This window comes from Echinococcus granulosus, assembly GCF_000524195.1.
Source record: "Echinococcus granulosus chromosome Unknown EG_S00029, whole genome shotgun sequence".
In the NCBI taxonomy this organism is placed as follows: domain Eukaryota; kingdom Metazoa; phylum Platyhelminthes; class Cestoda; order Cyclophyllidea; family Taeniidae; genus Echinococcus; species Echinococcus granulosus.
This window is the reverse complement of record NW_020170409.1, coordinates 574,609-592,815: the sequence shown is the minus strand read 5'-3', so window position 1 is coordinate 592,815 and position 18,207 is coordinate 574,609. Positions and strand designations below refer to the sequence as shown.

The following is an 18,207-nucleotide window of genomic DNA, read 5'->3' as shown; positions in this document are numbered from 1 at the left end:
TTAGTTCATACCGTTTTACACAAACTGGAATCACAATCTCCATGCAAATGAGTCGATTAAATACCTTTAGACAATTACAAAAAATTTGCCTTATAGATGGAAAGTTATCTAAATTTTTTGATGAAGCTGTCAAGTAAAAGTCCGGCTAAAACGAGTGATTACGAACGGCTAGAAGGTTTTCGTTTTTGGAAGACCACGCAATGGTAGTGACACCACTGGGAGTGCAGAAGAGGCGCTCAGGGAAATTGATCTTCTTGACGCTCCAGCAGCACACCAGACCCGATTGTTGCCGGTCGAACTCGAAAGCACCGTAGCCAACGGCCAGAATGTCCTTGTTTCGAGGGTTAAAGGCAAGCGAGGCCACGTTCCTACCCTGAAACACAATCACAAATAGCCAGCTCATTTGAAATTAAAAGTAACTTTTCACATCTGTTCTTACACATTTTTGGATACAGACCAATGCAAATTCATCATTTAGTTGCTCGTAAAGATTACGCCATCAATTTACTAGATCCAAAAGTGCGGAGAGGTGTAAACCTTTACAGAGAGTAAGCCGAAGATGCCGCAGATATTATTGGAGATGCTAAGACAGGTGTCGGTAAAAAAAGCACAATTCTTTTAGGCCTTTAATTACACATTGTATGGAGTGGTCATCACTACTTCCAAAATAAAACTACCTATATGCTCTTCAGTTTTACTCTCTTGCCAAAAAAATGACTTTCGTCGTACCCAAAATGCTTTAATTAATTCAACTTTAATAAGGCCAAGGCTCGGGCAAAAAAATCGGTTCCGAAAAAAGACGAAAAATCCGAGTTACTATTAAATGCTTAACAAATTTAGCACCTAACCTCATTATACACGTTACAATAAGACTGATGAGATGTTGTTCAAGTTTCGATGCTTAAGTATCATTTCAATAAAGAGAATTTCTCAAATCTCTCCACTATTATCTTGGTAACAAAATCAGACTGCCGTTAAATGTTTAAAAGATCTTTATTAGTGCTATAGATCACCCATCTATCTGCTTCATCAACTCACTTTTGTGAAAGAACAACCGAACCTCCAGAGCAGCAGCAGAGCAGGTGGGGTGTAGATGTTGCTGGAACCATTTAAATACAAACTAGGCGTCGCCTCCACGGCCAGTGGTTTGTTGCCTGTGGCCTTTCTTGTTGCATTAGATGCTCGCTCCACACCGTTCTCGGTGTTGGGGCCGCTCATGCGACTACCCTCTGTCGGAGCGCCACTACCACCGCCGCCACCATTAGGGGTGGAGGGATCGTGGGTGTCAGCAGTGGTGGCGGTGTCTGGCTGCAGTGGTGGCAAAACGAGAGACTGGCGAACGAACGTGGTTTGGCGCACTGAGGGACGCGGCCCCTCCGCCTCGGTCTCTCCAACACCTGACATCAAGGGTGCTGCGCTAGCTCTATTCGACTTCGTTGCGGAGGGCGAGGGCGCCGCAGTTGCATCCGACTCTGAGGCCTCCGAGGTTTTGTGACTCTCCTCGAACACTACAAGAATGCGCACAACAAATTATATTAATGGTAGTTGAGAAACACTATGGAAAACTACATTGCCCTTATTTCCTCAAAATAATCCTAACTCTTCCTTTACAAACAATTATGTTCAACAAAATCATTTAAAATCACATATGCTGTAATTTGCAGTTGCAGTTTTCCATTATTCTTTTTCTTTCTCTAGTTATCATCTACATATATTTAAAAATTTTCATTTCCCTGCATGCCCTTATTTAATTATAAAGTGGCTGAATATTTGTACACTGCGTATAGCGCCTGTTTTCTTTATTGAGTTGTACCTTCGTTATGTGGCTTCCGTGGCACACAAAGTTTACCCAATTTAACTTCTTGGCAATGACGAAAAAACGTCAGTCGTTAAGTCTACGGTCCCATTCCTTACTGGGTTTTGCTTTACTGTGGGTGCAAAAAAACGTCTGCCATTGAATTAGTTTACTGTAGAGGTAGCATCGTTGCATCGTGCTGTAAAGGTACTGGTGTGGAAAATCAGAATTGGGCGATAGCTTACCCTGTTTGTACGTTAACCATTTATTTTTTTTGCAAGTAAGGTGTAAAAGCAAATTTTAAATGGAATTAAAGTGTTTGACGTATGGGGGCAAATTCCGGAACTGATAATTTATTACAATTTTTAGCGGTGGGTTCTGAAGGTTTGACTTCGTGTTCGTTTAAGGCACTACTGTACTACACACGGTATTAAGTGCCACGTCTCGTTTACAATTGTTTAGCAGGCACATGTCGTGTGTGAGGTAGCTCAGTCCAGCCCCCATTAGTAGTGGATGGACGCATGCGACACCATGTGGCCGGTGATGAACGAAGGCATTAAATCCCAACGCCCAGACATCTACGTTCACCTAACGAAGACTTAAACTACAATGTGGTGCGGTGACGGGAAGTTCAGTGCCTCAGCAACAGAGTATTTAAGTGAATGGTGTCAACGTTTAAAAAACGGTCACATGCCTGTTATTGACAGTTCTAACCGTGGCAGATCGTTCCCGTGACCATTTACCCAACAGGCTGGGTGCCCGCCCAGTAGGCCCATCGCTTACCCCTAGTGTAGTTTTACAAAAGGAAGCTCTTTCTGTGGGAACGGTAAATACGGCACCATGGGTTGCGAATAAGAATCTATGCGATTTCAAAAGGTTGACACATCCTGGGTGCAAAGAGGGCTACCCGCACTTATGACAAAGTAAAGCATGCTACCTTCGAATGGTTCAGGCTACTAATGAATCTCTCCATACCTAAACTGTCTGACAAGTATCATTTTAGTGCTAAGCTAAGTACATAAAGTGTATGGTGGTAAATTCCCCTTAGTTGCCATATCTTGAAAATGATTATCTTCCCTTTTTTGTGACCGTCCATTGTAGTATTGTTTAAAAAAGCACATTAATGTTTAAATTGTAAGAATCTATCCAAAAATTTCGAGAAAACAAGTGAATCTCAGATGTCGTATACATGAGTTCTTGCATGGAATTTCATACCTACTTAATTAGTTCCCAACTGAAGACAAATTCGTGACTTAGTACAGTCATTTTCATTTCTAAGACTTGGAATTTTTAATTTTACACGAATTTGAATAGTGATCAAATAATTCACCAACCAATGCCCTTTTCCAGTACAAATTTTGCCTGTAAAATTTATAGGGATCGTGGTTTAGTTAATTTTACAGGCATTAAAAAGACAAACAACATTAAACAATTAGAATTGAGGAATGAGCTAAACAAACACCCACTACGACCTGTTTGGGATGGAAAATAATTTGCAACAAATTTTGTCTGAATCCGACCTAAGAATAGGTCAAAGTAATTTCACAATCCCCAAAAAGACTAAAATTATAGGTGCAGAAGTTTGAACAACTGGAAAGTAATGTTAAACAAGAAAACGTCACATAGGAGACTTATAATGATATCATTTAAAGGATAATGAGCTACTTTACAACGAAAGCAATGACATTTATTTTTACCTTTTTGGGTATGAAAGCCATTTTCATTTAAACTAAAAAGATAGAACTTACATCTGTTTAGAAGCACCGATCTGTAGTGCAGATATTTCTCATAATAGCAGTTCAGGTTGAGAGCCTTTTCCATGTTTTTCAGCAGATTAAGTAGATTTCGATCCTACAGATCCAAAAGTAGAGTTATTAAACAAGGCAAATCAATCTAACGAAAAACTTTTAGTAAAGCAACCTACATTGGCATCGAGTGATTGTAATAGTTGGGATTTACTGAATGTCGTGACATTGTCGCCTGAGCCAGCTTGACACAAAGAAGTTATCAAAACTTGTTACTAACAAATTGACAGTAACATTGCACAAAAAATTACTGAGGCATACTGTTCATAGAAATTATTTCGCCAGTGTCCACAGAGAAGGCTCTATCACTGTAGACGCATTCACCAGACACAGTGTTCACATCTCCTATGCCTTCAGAAAGCTGTAATGGGTTGCTTTTGTCAATAAGATTGCGAGAAATTGCCGTTGGGATGTCAGATGAACGCATAGGTGGTCGACTATTCGTTGCATCCTGATCCAATCGTGGCGTCTTATCTACTCGGTTCCCATAACCTATTGAGGGTGAAGAAATAAAAGGTGATGTAGGGTGCAGGCGGTCTGTTTCTAAAGTAATTTTTATAATGTATGGTGGAATGCGCAGTCGAGTATAGCAAGAAATCATTACTTATTAGGGAAGTAATGCAGTATAAAACAGATATCTCGACTCATTTGTTTAAGTAAATTAGATAGATCATTAAGCTACCTTCTTTTAGAGCCTGTTGGACACTGTCCCATATATCGTACACGGTGGCATTGACAGCCTTATCAGAATATTTGATTGCCTTAGTTTGCGACACCTTGACAATGGTCGGGTTCGGCATAGTGTTCATACCTCGTTCCACATATCGGTCATTTCCCAGACGAGCGGCGCACAGCTATAACAAAATGGGTCACATTAAACACCCTGTGGTTGGCTCCAACGCAAGAACAAGGAGGTCTTACGGCCTTGTAGTCGGAGTTGCGTTGAATTTGATAGGAAGCAAACTCATCGTCACTAGGCATAAAATACGGCTGCTGATCGAAGAGCCAGTAAACTTCAGTCTCCGCCACAGTTATGTAAATCTGCTCATCTAAGTCAATATTCTCCGAGGTTTCTTCCTCTTCGATCTCCCTCACTAAGTGAAAAAAGTGGGACACATTATTCAAAGACGGCTTAAAAATGACAAGAATAAGAGAACTGGGTGGGTCGTGAATGCATTACTACTATTTATTGATTGTATAGAATAAAAGTGGTTGGTGGGAATTCAGTGTAAGCTCTCACCTTCTGCTACACTCTCATTTTTAGTCACATGACTTTCAGACTGTTCCGAAGTTGTTTCGCTGAAAGGATTTGAAACACTTTGAAGGGATCTCGAGAAGGGCAGATTAAAGAATTGCAACTGGGACGTCTGAAGAATTGATGGATCTAATGTCTAAAAGTGAAGAAAGGAGGGTTAGTGATTATGAGTTATGCCAAGGCCAACGCTACTCCAATCATTACTAACATTTTCTTTATCCATCTGCTGAACCCTTTTATCTTCAAAAATCATTGGAAGAGGGGTAAGATCGTTGCCAAATTCATCGAAGATTTGCATTTGTTGTTCACTGAAAAGCTTTGATACGCTGTAGCCAATGCCGCGGTTGCTTGAAGTGTCGGGGGACGCTTGGTTTGGGACAGAGGGCTTTTTTGCAATATAACTCATTATATATCTAGAGTGCAAAACAAAAATTTCAGAAATTAAGATCCAAAGGATGTAGGATGCACACAATTTGTCTCAAAACCCAAAGTTTGCATGGCGGACTTAGCAGTGAAATTTTATTAAGATTTCCAAGAAGCACAAAGGTATAAAAATTGTCCAGCTAACTTGAAATCGTAACTTGATAGCTTTTTTCGGAACAATGAGTCAACAAAAAGGATCAAAACAATATCCGCTAATAAGGTGAAAAATACCGTAATTTATCAAAAATGACTAAAAATACTCCCACTTCTAGCTAAATTTGCGGCCGAAACTATTAGCAGTGAGCTGTAATTTTCAAATAGATATGAGAAAATATTTTAGTTAAAAAATATAATTAAGATGTTTGAAAAATTTTAGATCCACAAAGATTACCACCTTCTTTGATGCAAAATCACAAAGGCAGTAGTGTCTGTATTCGCACTGCAATTTTAAGTTGAGGGTGCAAAGTTATAAATAAAATGTAAATAACTATAAATATGCTAGTGGCGTTGCTCAAATGAATTAGGAGCAAATCGGAATAAAAAGTGAAATAATGACAAAACTTTGGCTTCACAACCCTTACTGAGCCCTAAACTTGCTTAAAAAACACTAGTAATAAGGTGATCTTAATACGTCAAAGCATACGAAAACGTGATTCAAGCTGTATTGTGTGTGTATCCGCACTCTGCATGAATCAAGGCGTAATCATGCGATTTCAAGTGATGGATTAAAGCTGACCGCAATCACTTGAATTTCTCATTAGAATGTCATTGTTTCGGGTGCGATTCTATGTAGAATAATAAGTAAACGCGAGGTAAATAAACAATCAAATTTCCGCCAACTAGCAGTTGCACAGTGATGTAACCTACCAGCTACTTTTTTGATATACCTGCTCATGGCCTTAATTACAATTAACATTTTTCACTCATTGTTCTATCAGATATTTATAGCTCCAAGTTGACGGGCGCCAGATAACATATATGGCGATAGCTCGATACTTTTAACCCAGCAAGGTTACAGATTCAATAAGTTTGATAATAAGATCTATTTGCAGAAAGCAAGTTGATTTATATGCCCCATTTTGCACGATAAAGGATGAAGTTTCTCCCTTTGATATTTCTGGGGACAAATCGGTAGGTTTTACTATGCACAACCAATCTTTAGTAAATTCTTATGTACTATAGTAATTCTTGCCGTTTTTGTTTTATAGAGCCATCTTAAATTTTCTATACTACTTGAAGGACAAGGAATAAAGATTGGTTTACACCGTTAACCGAATTCGCAGCTCCATTGGTTCGTCAGTACCCTCCTTGAAGGGGCCAATATGATGCCAAGGCTTTCTGTTCTAGTGCAATGCCGTATGCTCTTTCTTTAGTTCCTCGATGTCGGGTACACATTCTCCAGTATTACCTTGTCTAGCTATTTCTAAATATTTCTACAATGTACCATTGAAAGACGAACTTTAATTTTTAGTGCAAATGTTTTTATAAAAGAAAAGTGAGTTTTTGATATTTTCCACTTAGCACCATCACACATTGACGTCACTTTTATTCTAGTCTGTAAGCTAATCAGTATTGATAGGGGACAGGACGTTACTTTATTTTCACATGCGCACTGTCTTTTATTGCCCACCTTCTGTAGCCAACGCATTTCTCTCGTTACTGCGCCTCGGCTGCAGTGGCATCCTTCCGGTGTAGTTCGACCGGTGACACGGGTGCCTCGGTAACTCTAACCCCCGGTGGTCTCCCTCGTTTCCACGTGCCTCTGCCTTCGCGCGATGAAACCTGTATTTTTGCCCTGCGTCCCCTCTCCAACACCGTCGGCGATCTTGTGAAGGCCATTGAAGCTGAGGATAAGGGAGTGGATCGAGTGGTTTTTCTGGGCACTAGTGCGCTTTTTATTTTCAATGTTCCTCCTATTCTATGATAGTCTGCCCTTTGTATTATCAATGTATGCATATTCCATAATCTCTCCGGCAGATTCTCTGGCTCTTGTCCTTTCAAAAGCTTTCCATTTTTTTACCTAGCCGTATTCTACATCTCCAGGTTAGACAGAGTTTACTTTTATTTTGGTGTTTCAGTTGCTTAAATTCCTTTAAATTTGATTACTGAAGCTCTGATTTGTCAGCACACATTTTAAACTACATTCAACCTAGATTTTCCAAGTACGACAAATTCACCTCGATTTCCATTTTTCCGTTTCACAATGCTGACTTGTTATTAAATTACTCATCAATTATCTACAACTAAGGCGCTATGGCATTATTTTTAAAATTGTCTGCATTTCTATTCGCAAATTGTCGTCTATATTGTCGCCACAATCTGACATCTGTTTACCAGACTCCACTCTATACAACAGCCCTATCAAAATTACCTTTTATATACTGTAATAATTTCCCCATGCTACGCCATTTTTCCACTTCCTTTGGTTAGCCTTTTAGGTATTTTTTATCGCTGACTTCTCTAGGAAGCTGTTTTAAATCTGTGGGCTATCGATTATGCAATGGTTGCTTATAGTGTTATTCGTCGAACAGGTTAATCTTCCATTCTATGCCGCTCTAATGCACTTACATTTCCCCGTAGGTAATTCTTCACGTATTCATTCAAAATAAGCATATTTCCCTTTCATCCTTCAAAAAAGATTCCTAAATTGACCAATCGAAAAATTGACTCTTAAATTTTGGCTGGCCTCTTCTCTCTTCCTTAAACCATGCATTTTATCCCATTACGTGAAGTGAACTACTGATCATCGATTCATGTTTACCATTATTTCATTTCGAGGTGGGTCCCTGTGCCTATTTATTTGTTCGGTAAATCTCTCAGCCCAGATTACTCTGACAGCCCCATCTAAGGCCTGATGCACATTTGATTTATTTGTTGTCGGCTTTGAGTTGCGTTCATGTGCTACTGAGATTCCATAACCATTCCTTTTATTCCAACGGTACCACAGATTTGATCAGGGTCTTACTCGTCTTTCATTGTTTGACGCAACGCAGATTCCCTGATTTTCCGGTGTTTTGAGTCTCACACAAAAATTAAATTGCAAGTAAAGGTTCAGGTGGGTGAGCTTCAACTACGACCTGTAGCTCATTTCCTACTTCAAAACTATGATATCTTGAGTGATTTGGTGACAGTTTAGACAACCCGCTTCTGGCCTCTATTCCACTGAAGTAATCTGGCCACCTACCTTGATAAACTGAAATTTCCTGCAAGGTGCTTTCTTAATGGTCACGATACTTGCAGTGCGCACTATCGGATTGGCTCTGCTGTCTAATTTCTTCTGTCCAATATCTCACCACATTGCCCAATTAGCTGACTCCCTGAACTATGCCCTTCCCCCTGTGTCGTTGATCCTACGGTATGGTTCCTCTAGATCTCTGAACAATGATCGGACTTCACTGTTTAGTTCAGAATCTTTTGTCTTTTAAAATAACTTATTCCAAACCATTTGAAGTATCATTCTCTTTCCACGATCTAGGTTGCCTCGGCGCCACATGCTGTTTACCAAGTTGGAACGAAAAATGTCGCTCTTGCCCTTTGTATATTACTTAATTAGTCCCCTCCTCGCCTTTCGGAGCCAGTCGGTTTCCTTCTCACCGAAGTCGTGTGGCCAGTGCCTGATTTCCCTAATTTTCCGAAGTGTAACTAAAATCCATTATTATAATAGAGTTATTAATGTTCATGATGTTTGAGTTAGCTATCTTTTTTCACTAATTAGGTTATCTCGTTGCTAAGCACTGCTTATAACGTCGAAATAGGGAAGAGTTACCTACTGAAGGCCTCGATATTTGCCTACAGAATGGCTTGATTTATCTTAGGTGGCTAGGCTCCCTTTTCACCAATGGAAATCTTTTGTGATGATACATCGGCTCAAATTAGTAGCTGTTTAGGCAAGTGAGCTGAAACTGGTCTAATGATTTTATACAAAAGAGGGACCATATTTAAAACCCATAGAGGGTATAAATGCCTGGATGATAATTCCGGCTTAAAAATTATGGGAAAGTATGATTGTAGGATAAAAGTACGATAGGATAGATGGTGGACACATTGGGTGGCTGCATTCTCAAGGGATTCCATAAGTCACTTGCATGCTTGTGGTACAGGTGCAACATGATCAACCTATCCGCGTTTGGCATGTATTAGTGTTTCCATCCTTCAAATTCCCCTTAGTTTAACTCCTACTTCGAGCGTAGTATCCAAGTAAAGCCGTCAAGGTAAACGGCCTTTTTTCTGCATAGCTAAGAAGATGTACCCATTAAGCATTCAATTTCCTAAGGCACAGCCTTTTGTTTTTCTGCTTAGGCTGCACCATAGTGTTCTGATTGCTGCATAGAAGTTATGGTGGCACATCGAGTTCACATACAGACGCATTTATCATTTAAATAGTGGTTTATTTTGGTAATGTTACACCACACTGGCTTACGAAAGGGCATTTCCCGATTATTAAAGTCGATTGCTCAGCTGCAAAAATAGCTGTCATTTAAAATTTGAAAACAGGTCTGAGTTTTCCGTAAAGAGAATCTATGCTTTAAGACAGTGAAGTCGGCTGCTTAGTGTGTGGTTTTAAAATGTCACTCAGTCGCATGAAGGTACTCAGCCTAGAACGTGTTGGCAGGTTAGAGAGGTAGACGTCTTATGTATTTACTGACCCAAACAAACGCCCGCACTTACCAGTGGCTAGATGTCAAAAGGTGGATTATAACGAAGAATTGGGCATTAGGTAGGGAAAAGGGGGGAACAATTCCCACACTGGAGAAATTTGAATGGAGGTAGATATAATAAATGATTATTATGAATTTATTTCGCTGAAACGTGACACCACGGTCACAATTTAAGCAATTTTGTCCCAGATTCTTTATCAAAGGCTATATCGCTTTGCGATGCTGCAAAGCTCCTGCCAATGGATCAATTTAAAAGCTCAACTTGGTCATTTACATTTACCCACACCGTATTCTGAACCGGAAAATGGCTTGTCCTGCGGGGGTGTTTTTAATTAGAAGTTGGTTAGATTCAGACGCCAAATGACAAAAGCCATAATACAATTAGCCTATGTATTTATGCTGAGTGTAGTCACGCATATTTATATCATGAATGCGCCTTTTAGTCTACGATCACGTGGGCATTCTTAACGCGGATCCGTTATTCTGGCTCTAATTTTTGCCCCAGTGGCATAAGGACTTTCCAGTCATCTGAGCTATCATTCATCCGGCTCTTTTGTGTGTAAGAAATGAATCAACTTCAGGGCGCCTAAGTGGCCCATTTTTTCTTGATTTGACCGTTTTAGATGGTCTGCGATTCGCCAAAGCGAACAGCATTGAAATGCTGCTGGCCAATGACTTTGTAATGGAGATTAACGACAAGAAATTCCCCGTCAGCATCTCAAATTTGGGTAAGTCTTTCATTCTTCAGTATCCCATGCCTTTACGTAGGCACAGTTTTTAACCGCAGTCGCGCTGTAATCATTTCCTTCTCCGCGGCACACAATGAAACTGCTTTGGCTTGTTTTATGGCACTGAAGTAATTGCTTTAACCGTTAACAATGTAGCGCGTGGATAGTGTATGAATTACTTTAAAACTTGGAGCTCTTCCCGCTTTTAATCTGTCAATTTCTTCCTCTGATGGTGCATCCAACCCCGGAAATGCTCTGTTGCCCGTGTTGCATGTTGTGGCGTACCTCAAGTCTCATTGTGTGTAGGCAACAGGTTGCTCGGGTCATTGAGTTCCTATGGTCACCACTTTATGCACTTAAGTGCTACTATAGAAGAATGAAATGTGAGTTAATTTTGAAGGCGAAACTAGTACAATGTTTCCCATCTTGGGGTAAAATGTACTTGCAATGAAGATAAGTGCCTATTTGTTGGTTTTTTAAAACCGCCTATTACTGTTAAACAAATGTACAGTTTCACAGTAAGCGTAATTAGTTTGTGAGATTCGTTCGGTATTGTCTTGAGTTGGATTTCTTGACTTTCTTTAACATATATAGTACTTTTGATCCTTTGAGGATCAACGGAATCTCCAACTTATAATCAAACTCTTATTGGTGGAGATGTGTACAACCCCGGAGAGCTCCAGAATTTTCCATTAGAATCTCTTACACATCTGCAAACTAAAAACCTCCAACTCAATGTAGGAAATACGAAGTCGATAACAACAGCCCTGTTTTTCGTGTTAATCCCCTTTTCGTCTGTCAGTAATCGTTGATAAATGGAGACGAGACTGACAAATAGTTCGGGACTCACACACGGCAAGCACTGCGAGATCAGCTCGATGCTTTTGCAAAAACAAAACCAAAAGACTCTTAAACTCTATAGCTTTACTTTTTGGATTTGGGCGGCGTTTGTATCATGCAAGAAAAGTACTTTTCTCCTTTTTCGGCAACCTACTATTTGTTTACGTGCTGTATCTTTACAAGTGTGTGAGGATGCACTACTATTGCCTTTTTGTAAGGTAACAGGAAGTGTTAATGCTAGAAGTACGTCCTCTTGGAGTAATTGGAAATAAAATGAGAAAGGATAGAATTACGCAAAATTCATTCCCAAGTGTCTTGCCGGAGTGGAAGCGAAAAAGTGCCTCTAGGTTGAACAATTTATTCACCATGGCACCTCAAGTCAGCCTTAAACACTTAATAAGGCACATTAATGTGGAAGGGCAGAGAGGCCCTAAGCGTGGACGAAAAGCCATGCCGGTGAGATGGTGGTGCAGCCCGCAACACGTCGTAGTCAATGTTCTGCTTCAGCTGCCACGAGTCGTTGTAGTAACTCCCATGGATATTGCATCCCTTGCAAAGCGAACTACATTGGGAAGAGATCTATCTGGAAAAAGATGGTGCTGGATGGAGGATTATCTGAGGCGGGCGTATTTTGTTTCTGTTGGAAGTATCTGCCTAAAAGTAACGTGAGAATTATGAGGTGGCAGGGGCTTAGTTCGTCTGCATTAATCCCAGTCGTGCTGCTTGTTGAACCATCCCTGATGATTTGACTACAGTAAGTAGGAGTTTATGTTCTTACACCTGCCTTACTCACCAGTTGCTGCTCTCAGGTTGAAACAAGATGTGCGCGCGCGGAGACAATGCACAAGTGCTGTGTGTGTGTGCGTGTGTTATTGAGCTACAGCATGCAAAGTGTGTGTGAAATTTTTTTAGCCGTTGTTTAAAATTCCCAGCAGGCCAATAGTGTAAAGCTTGAAAAGCCAAGAGTCAAAATCTCTTCAAAATACGCAATAGGCAATGGTCTTAAAGGAGGCAAGTAACTGTCATCTTCAAGTGAGGAAAATTTATGCAATTCCAATCCTTACAGTGGATTAGTAGGCCAGTGCAAAGTCTGAAATAAATGGAGAACCCACTTTCAAATGAATGCCTTTTTCCTAATCTGGACCTTCGGCGTCCATGAATCATGAATAGACGACCAGTACGAAAAGGCGATTTAAACATAATGATGCATGAGGTGGACAATCAGCAGCATAGTAAACAACTGATTTGATTTACAGACGAAGTTTCGCTTATAATGGGCTGTTCAAAACAAGTTGGGCTCTAGTCAGGGCATCAGTTACCGAGTAGCTGTGATTATTAACTTGACTGACGAGGAAGTGAGAGGTTTTCGCATTGCCAGTTATCGTGGTGAATGGTAGGATATTGCTTCTTTAGGCCATCAATCAAGAGGAAGTGCTCATCTCTGATTTGGTTCAACTGAGAGGTCAATCCGACTTATAAAAAGTGTTTACTTATCTTTTTCAATTTTTTGCCTCCCTTTTGATGCATCTTTGAATATGAACGAGTTTACTAAGTTAGAAACATGACCTAGTGTCCGTGATCGCATATGCGAAACTGCAATTTTCTTCAAGAGTGTAGAAATTAGTGGGCAAAATGAGGAAGGATGTCACTTTAAAGGCGTGCATTTAGGTCTGTTATTTGACGAAGCACTAGAAATTCAGCCGTTCATCCAGTCGTATGAGGGATGCTTCGTGTCCAAAAGGACTTACTCCGCAATGCAATTCCCCTCGTCATTTCGACGAGGTCATATCACCAAAATTTTTTCAGGCACTCGCGATCATTCCGTTTTTTTTTCACTTATTTTACTGGAAAACTAGTACAGACCTGTAGCAATAGGGAGAACCATCTCCCTTAGTGCTTCTACGAAGTGCTTCCTCCCTACTTCCAAGTTTTTCTCCCACTAGCGTAAAGAGACCGTGTCCTCTGGGTATTTCAGATGGAAACACGTCTTTTTCGAAAGGTTAGAAGAAGTGTGTAGAAATGGCAGAAGGGAGAATTTTTTCCTCTAAGCAGAATTTGAAGTGTAAGCTATTTGGCTGCTGGAGGGATGCACAAAACTTGTAGCAACTGAGGAGGAGAGGGATCACCTTCCAATAGGTTTAACTGTGCTTTTTGTGACAAAATATCAGATTTGACTGCTACGAATCTATTATAGTTCTCTGAAAGTGTTTCAAGACGAGCCTGGAAGCAGTTTAATCAAAAAGTGCATGGAGGGGCTGGAAAGCTGGCGGTACAGATTATCATAAGCAAAGACCCCTACTGTCTGTGTGGTTGCCAAATCGTGGCGGGCTTAAAAGACTGCCATAGTCAAGTACACACATGAAATACGAAACCTAAAAGGTAAGGGAGAAAGTAAGGCTTATTTTGTTTTGATACGCTTGTCTTCAAAGTACTGAGAATTTAACTACTCAACGGATCCGTCAAGTTGCCTTGCATTGAAGTGATAGCGGTAGTTGTCACCTTTTGACGTACATCCTGGACACAGTTGAGGCAGTTCAGTCTAATCCAGCCCAGATGATTGATTTGACTTAACCTCTCTGTCCTCCGTGTTGGCAGGCCTGCCCAAGGACATAGGACCGAAGGAGTTGGGGAGCGTGAGGGCACTGATCAGTCGGTTGAACACTGTCCTCACTGCGGAAGACATCAACGCAGAGAAAGAGAGGGAGATCAAAAAACGCATTGCCGACGTACAACTTCAACTAGAGCCCTTTGAGGAGGTAGGTTGTGCAAAGCACCAGTAGCGTGGAAATCTCCAATATATATGTACGAGGGAATTGCAACTTAGATTAATCCTTTTGACTTTACAAAGGAAAAGACCAAATTTCAATAGGCAGACATCGCATTTATTTTATTGCAGTCTTCTACTCCATTTCTAAATTCATCCCAGTATCTAATTCATACCTTGAAAGCTTTGGTATGGGAGGATTTGACAGCATGAGCTGGTTCACTTCCTCATCAGTGCAGGAATCTGCCTTGTTGCCTAGGCTGCGTCAACTTTTTAAAGTTGCAAATGCCCTTGATTGATTATTCTATTTCTACCATCCTCCTAAAAAGGTTCGTCTCTTGTTAAATTTCATCACACTTCAGTTATGTGTTGATTGGGGACCCAGGATCGGGCGAACGTTCCACGTGCTGAATGAATATCCACAGGAACAACTGTTGTGCCGGACATACGGCCATCTTTAAAATGCCGATAGGATTCAGTTACGTGTCTTGCTGATGAGCGGCTAGACGTACCATTACCGTACCGTACTACACTTGAAATCTTTGGTGGGTACGAGGAGATATCCGCAGGTTCGGATTTTGCACCTTTGTTGACAAGAAAATTCGTTCATTATCTGTCACATGCTGTTGCGTGCGCATACGCGCTACCACCGTTGATTGCCATCCCGACTAACCGCGTCTGAACTGGACTGGCTCACACTCGACATGTGTGCCGTCTACTGGTGTGCAGTAGGACACGCTTGGTGCTTGTTACCGCGTGCATTACTGTGGCGGTAGGATTGAGAGCCCCAACTTGACCTTAAAGCTCAATGTGGCTGCTGTCCGCTTTGTCCAAGTCACCCACTGAAGAAGTTTTAAGGCACACCAGTGTGGACATACAGAAGGGCAGATAGACATCCCTCTTAAGTGAAACGTCAACTCGTCTTCAGAGCGCGCCCTTCGCATGAAATTGATTCATGGGGGCATCACCTAACTGCGTTGATGTTTATCTGTTGCAACCAAATTAGCCCCACAAGCATGCGATTTTGGGGGCCAAAATGGTAGTTTAGTTGCAACAACTGAACTGCGCATACTAGTCTCGGTGGCTCACGGTGAACATTACTGCTGTTATCTAAAATGCAAAATCGCCCAATTGTCGATCTGAGGAAGTTTTTGTCTACTGTCTGGATTTTTATTTCACGATTCACGACACGCCACTTGTAGACGATTTCAGAATTGTGGAATTTGTGCCGCCCAAGAGGGCATCACAGGACCCACCGTTCCGGCATACCGAAGGGTTGGGAGCATAACGATGTGGGGAATGGCACAAACATATCCCTCCTTTCACTTTAATGAAAGCGGGCGCTATTCCTCTGACGACTCACCTTATTTGCATGGAATACAAATTCGTCTCCTCTTCTGTTCACGCACAATCCTATTCACTGAAATAATTTTGGCTATTTTAAAGTCTCTAATGTACCTGACAGACCAAAATGTATCACGCATCACCGTTTTTCTTGAGCAGGTAAAGGACCAAATATCAGAAACGTCTGTTTTGCCTGTCTGACTTATTTCCCTTGTATGGCTTAGGGAGGTAGTTTTTTTTTTCCTGGAAAATGCAACTAATAAGTTTTGCTTTTAAATTTTAAATTGATACGTGACTCTATTTGTGCAACGATGGTTGAACCATTCGTTACCCTTTCTGTGATCTTGCCTTCTCATTAGTAGAAATGAGAATATCTTTTGGGAGTCAAATTTTCACTGCCTAGCTGATAAGGATGAACGTGAGTAGTTACAGAGTCAGATGATCTCAGGGTAGAGTAAGGCAACGATTGTTTAGTGCATTAATTAAAATTGGATGTGGTTGTTAAGTATGCATCTTCGGTTGTGAATTTGTTCAACTAAATATCAACATTTCGTTCAGCCACAATTAGTCATGGCCCTACCTGCTATTATCCCTATTGACTAGACATTTTGCAAACATCTGCTGCTACGGACAATTATCAAAACAGAAGGTGTCGAAGGCCTTGCAGAACTGCTTTTCTGCCGAGATTTCAGCGGATGCTAAAGACGTGAGTAGGTGGCTGAATGAATATTTTGCAATGCAACTCCCCTCTCAACTGGGCGACGAGGCATGAGCAGGTGCTTCTATTGCCCAAACAGCTCAAAAACTGAAATACTTTTTTGAAACGCAGCAGCATCTCGGTTGCTCCTTTGCCTTCTTAGTGGTCTCGTGCATCAGCGTATGTGTGTTGAAGTAATTTGACCCTTTCTATAAGCTTGGCTTGTAGAGGTGGCATAAATTACACGCAATCAGCCTCTCAGAAATGCAGCAAAAGACATCAAATGGAAGGTGAAAATCGTTTGCACAATCCTTGGCAGCCTTTTTAGAGGATTTTAAAACAATCAAGGCATGGGCAGTGGTGTAAGTAAACTAATACAAGCTTTTTCAGTGTTTAATACATAAAACATTGCGCTTTGATAATATGGACGGCCAAACACTAGACAGGAAATAGCAGGATTTCAAAATCGGCATACGATCGAAGGGTGTGTTCTAATTCACGCCTAATGAAATGGTGACTTTAGTTTGGGCAAGGGAAACCCCAGTTAACAGAGGCAAGAATCGACGATAGACTTGGCTTTGAGAGCTCTCTTCTTCTTTCCCCTCGCAGAAGCGACAGGCGCTGGCGCAGATGGCCTCGACACGGACCCGAAGGCTGACGTGGCTGGGCCTGGGCGCCATGGGGCTTCAGTTCGGTCTGCTGGCGCGTCTCACGTGGTGGGAGTACTCTTGGGACATCATGGAACCTGTAACCTATTTCGTCGGCTACGGTACCACCATGGCTATGTACGCCTACTTCGTCGTCACTCGGCAGGTACTCACATTCGTCTTTTCTACTTGTCTGTTCCTATACCAAGCATCTCCGATACAGTAGAAAGCTTCATGCGAAATCCATTTGGTACAATTTGATTACGTCAGTAATTACAATTAAGGTGGATTGGATGGTAGGAGGGTGGGTGGGTAGGCCTCCATTGGACTAATATCCCGATATGTGTTGTTTCTTGGTGGATCTCTAGGACTACTCCTTCCCGGGAGTCTTTGATCGAGAGTACCTGAAAGCTTTCTACAAGGGCGCTGCGGCACAAGGATTCGATGTGGAGCGCTACAACAGCCTGCGCGAGATGTTGGCCGAGCTGCAATGTGACTTGCGCCGTCTCCGTGATCCCCTCTATGTCAATCTACCCCTCCAGCAAACCAAGTATCTCGTTAAGGAGTGTCTCCAGGAGAGCCACTAGCTTCTCTCTCTTTTACTTCTTTTTATCTACTTTGGTTTATTGTTCCCCCTGTCCTGTCTCTGCTTACTTCGTCAGCTTGTCAATCCGTGTATACGAAAAAGACCTGGAACCCATGTCGCCTTCTACTTCCTTTCAGATATACATATATATTAGGTAAATCATGTGCCAATCTACCTCTTTTCTGATCATGAAATGAGTAAAAAGAGGACTAAGAAGATTGCCTTTAAATATGAGCAAATTCTGAGTGTTGTTGCCTTGCAATAATGATGCCCCATACATCCTTGGGTGCATGAGCATCACTATACAAGGGGCGCTCAAGTTGGGCAGGGACTGCGGAGTTTGTGAGGAATAAGAAAAAATATCCTCGACTGAACCCGCGTTGATTTTTTTAACGAAATCTCCCACACAATTGTACTAGCGTACACCCAAAAATTAGCCCTGGCATGGGAGGATCCATCAAAATATCCAAACTATTTTCCAACAGCCTGCCTCGTTTCGTCGTTGGTAAGGAAAGCCAACTTGACACTGTAACCCTACTTGTCAAAATTGCAGATGCTTCTGTTCATGGGGGTCCGTGGGAGGAAGACGGTGTGTTCTCTGTTTCGATGTTGAGTTCTTTTGTGAAACAATGATGAATTGGTTATGTGGTGCTGATGCGAGCGTT

At 41.4% G+C, this 18,207-nt stretch overlaps 2 protein-coding genes across 2 annotated transcripts; one reads left to right on the top strand and one right to left on the bottom strand. All coding sequences in view use genetic code 11, as the record gives it.

Moving 5' to 3' along the window:
• Positions 1-145: 145 nt before the first annotated feature.
• On the bottom strand, positions 146-5,261 carry EGR_04586 (WD repeat-containing protein 78; the record flags this gene model as incomplete). The annotated part of the gene is made up of 9 exons (XM_024493835.1): positions 146-373; positions 1,039-1,508; positions 3,544-3,646; positions 3,720-3,784; positions 3,862-4,092; positions 4,283-4,454; positions 4,522-4,694; positions 4,841-4,991; positions 5,064-5,261. 9 exons carry the CDS (start codon positions 5,259-5,261, stop codon positions 146-148), a joined length of 1,791 nt encoding a protein of 596 aa, XP_024351763.1.
• Positions 5,262-6,629: 1,368 nt separating this feature from the next.
• Positions 6,630-17,543, top strand: EGR_04585 (Coiled-coil domain-containing protein; the record flags this gene model as incomplete). Its single annotated transcript, XM_024493834.1, has 6 exons — positions 6,630-6,665; positions 6,918-7,164; positions 10,560-10,664; positions 14,100-14,260; positions 16,919-17,122; positions 17,325-17,543. The coding sequence occupies 6 exons, from the start codon at positions 6,630-6,632 to the stop codon at positions 17,541-17,543; spliced, it is 972 nt and encodes a 323-aa protein (XP_024351762.1).
• Positions 17,544-18,207: the final 664 nt, after the last annotated feature.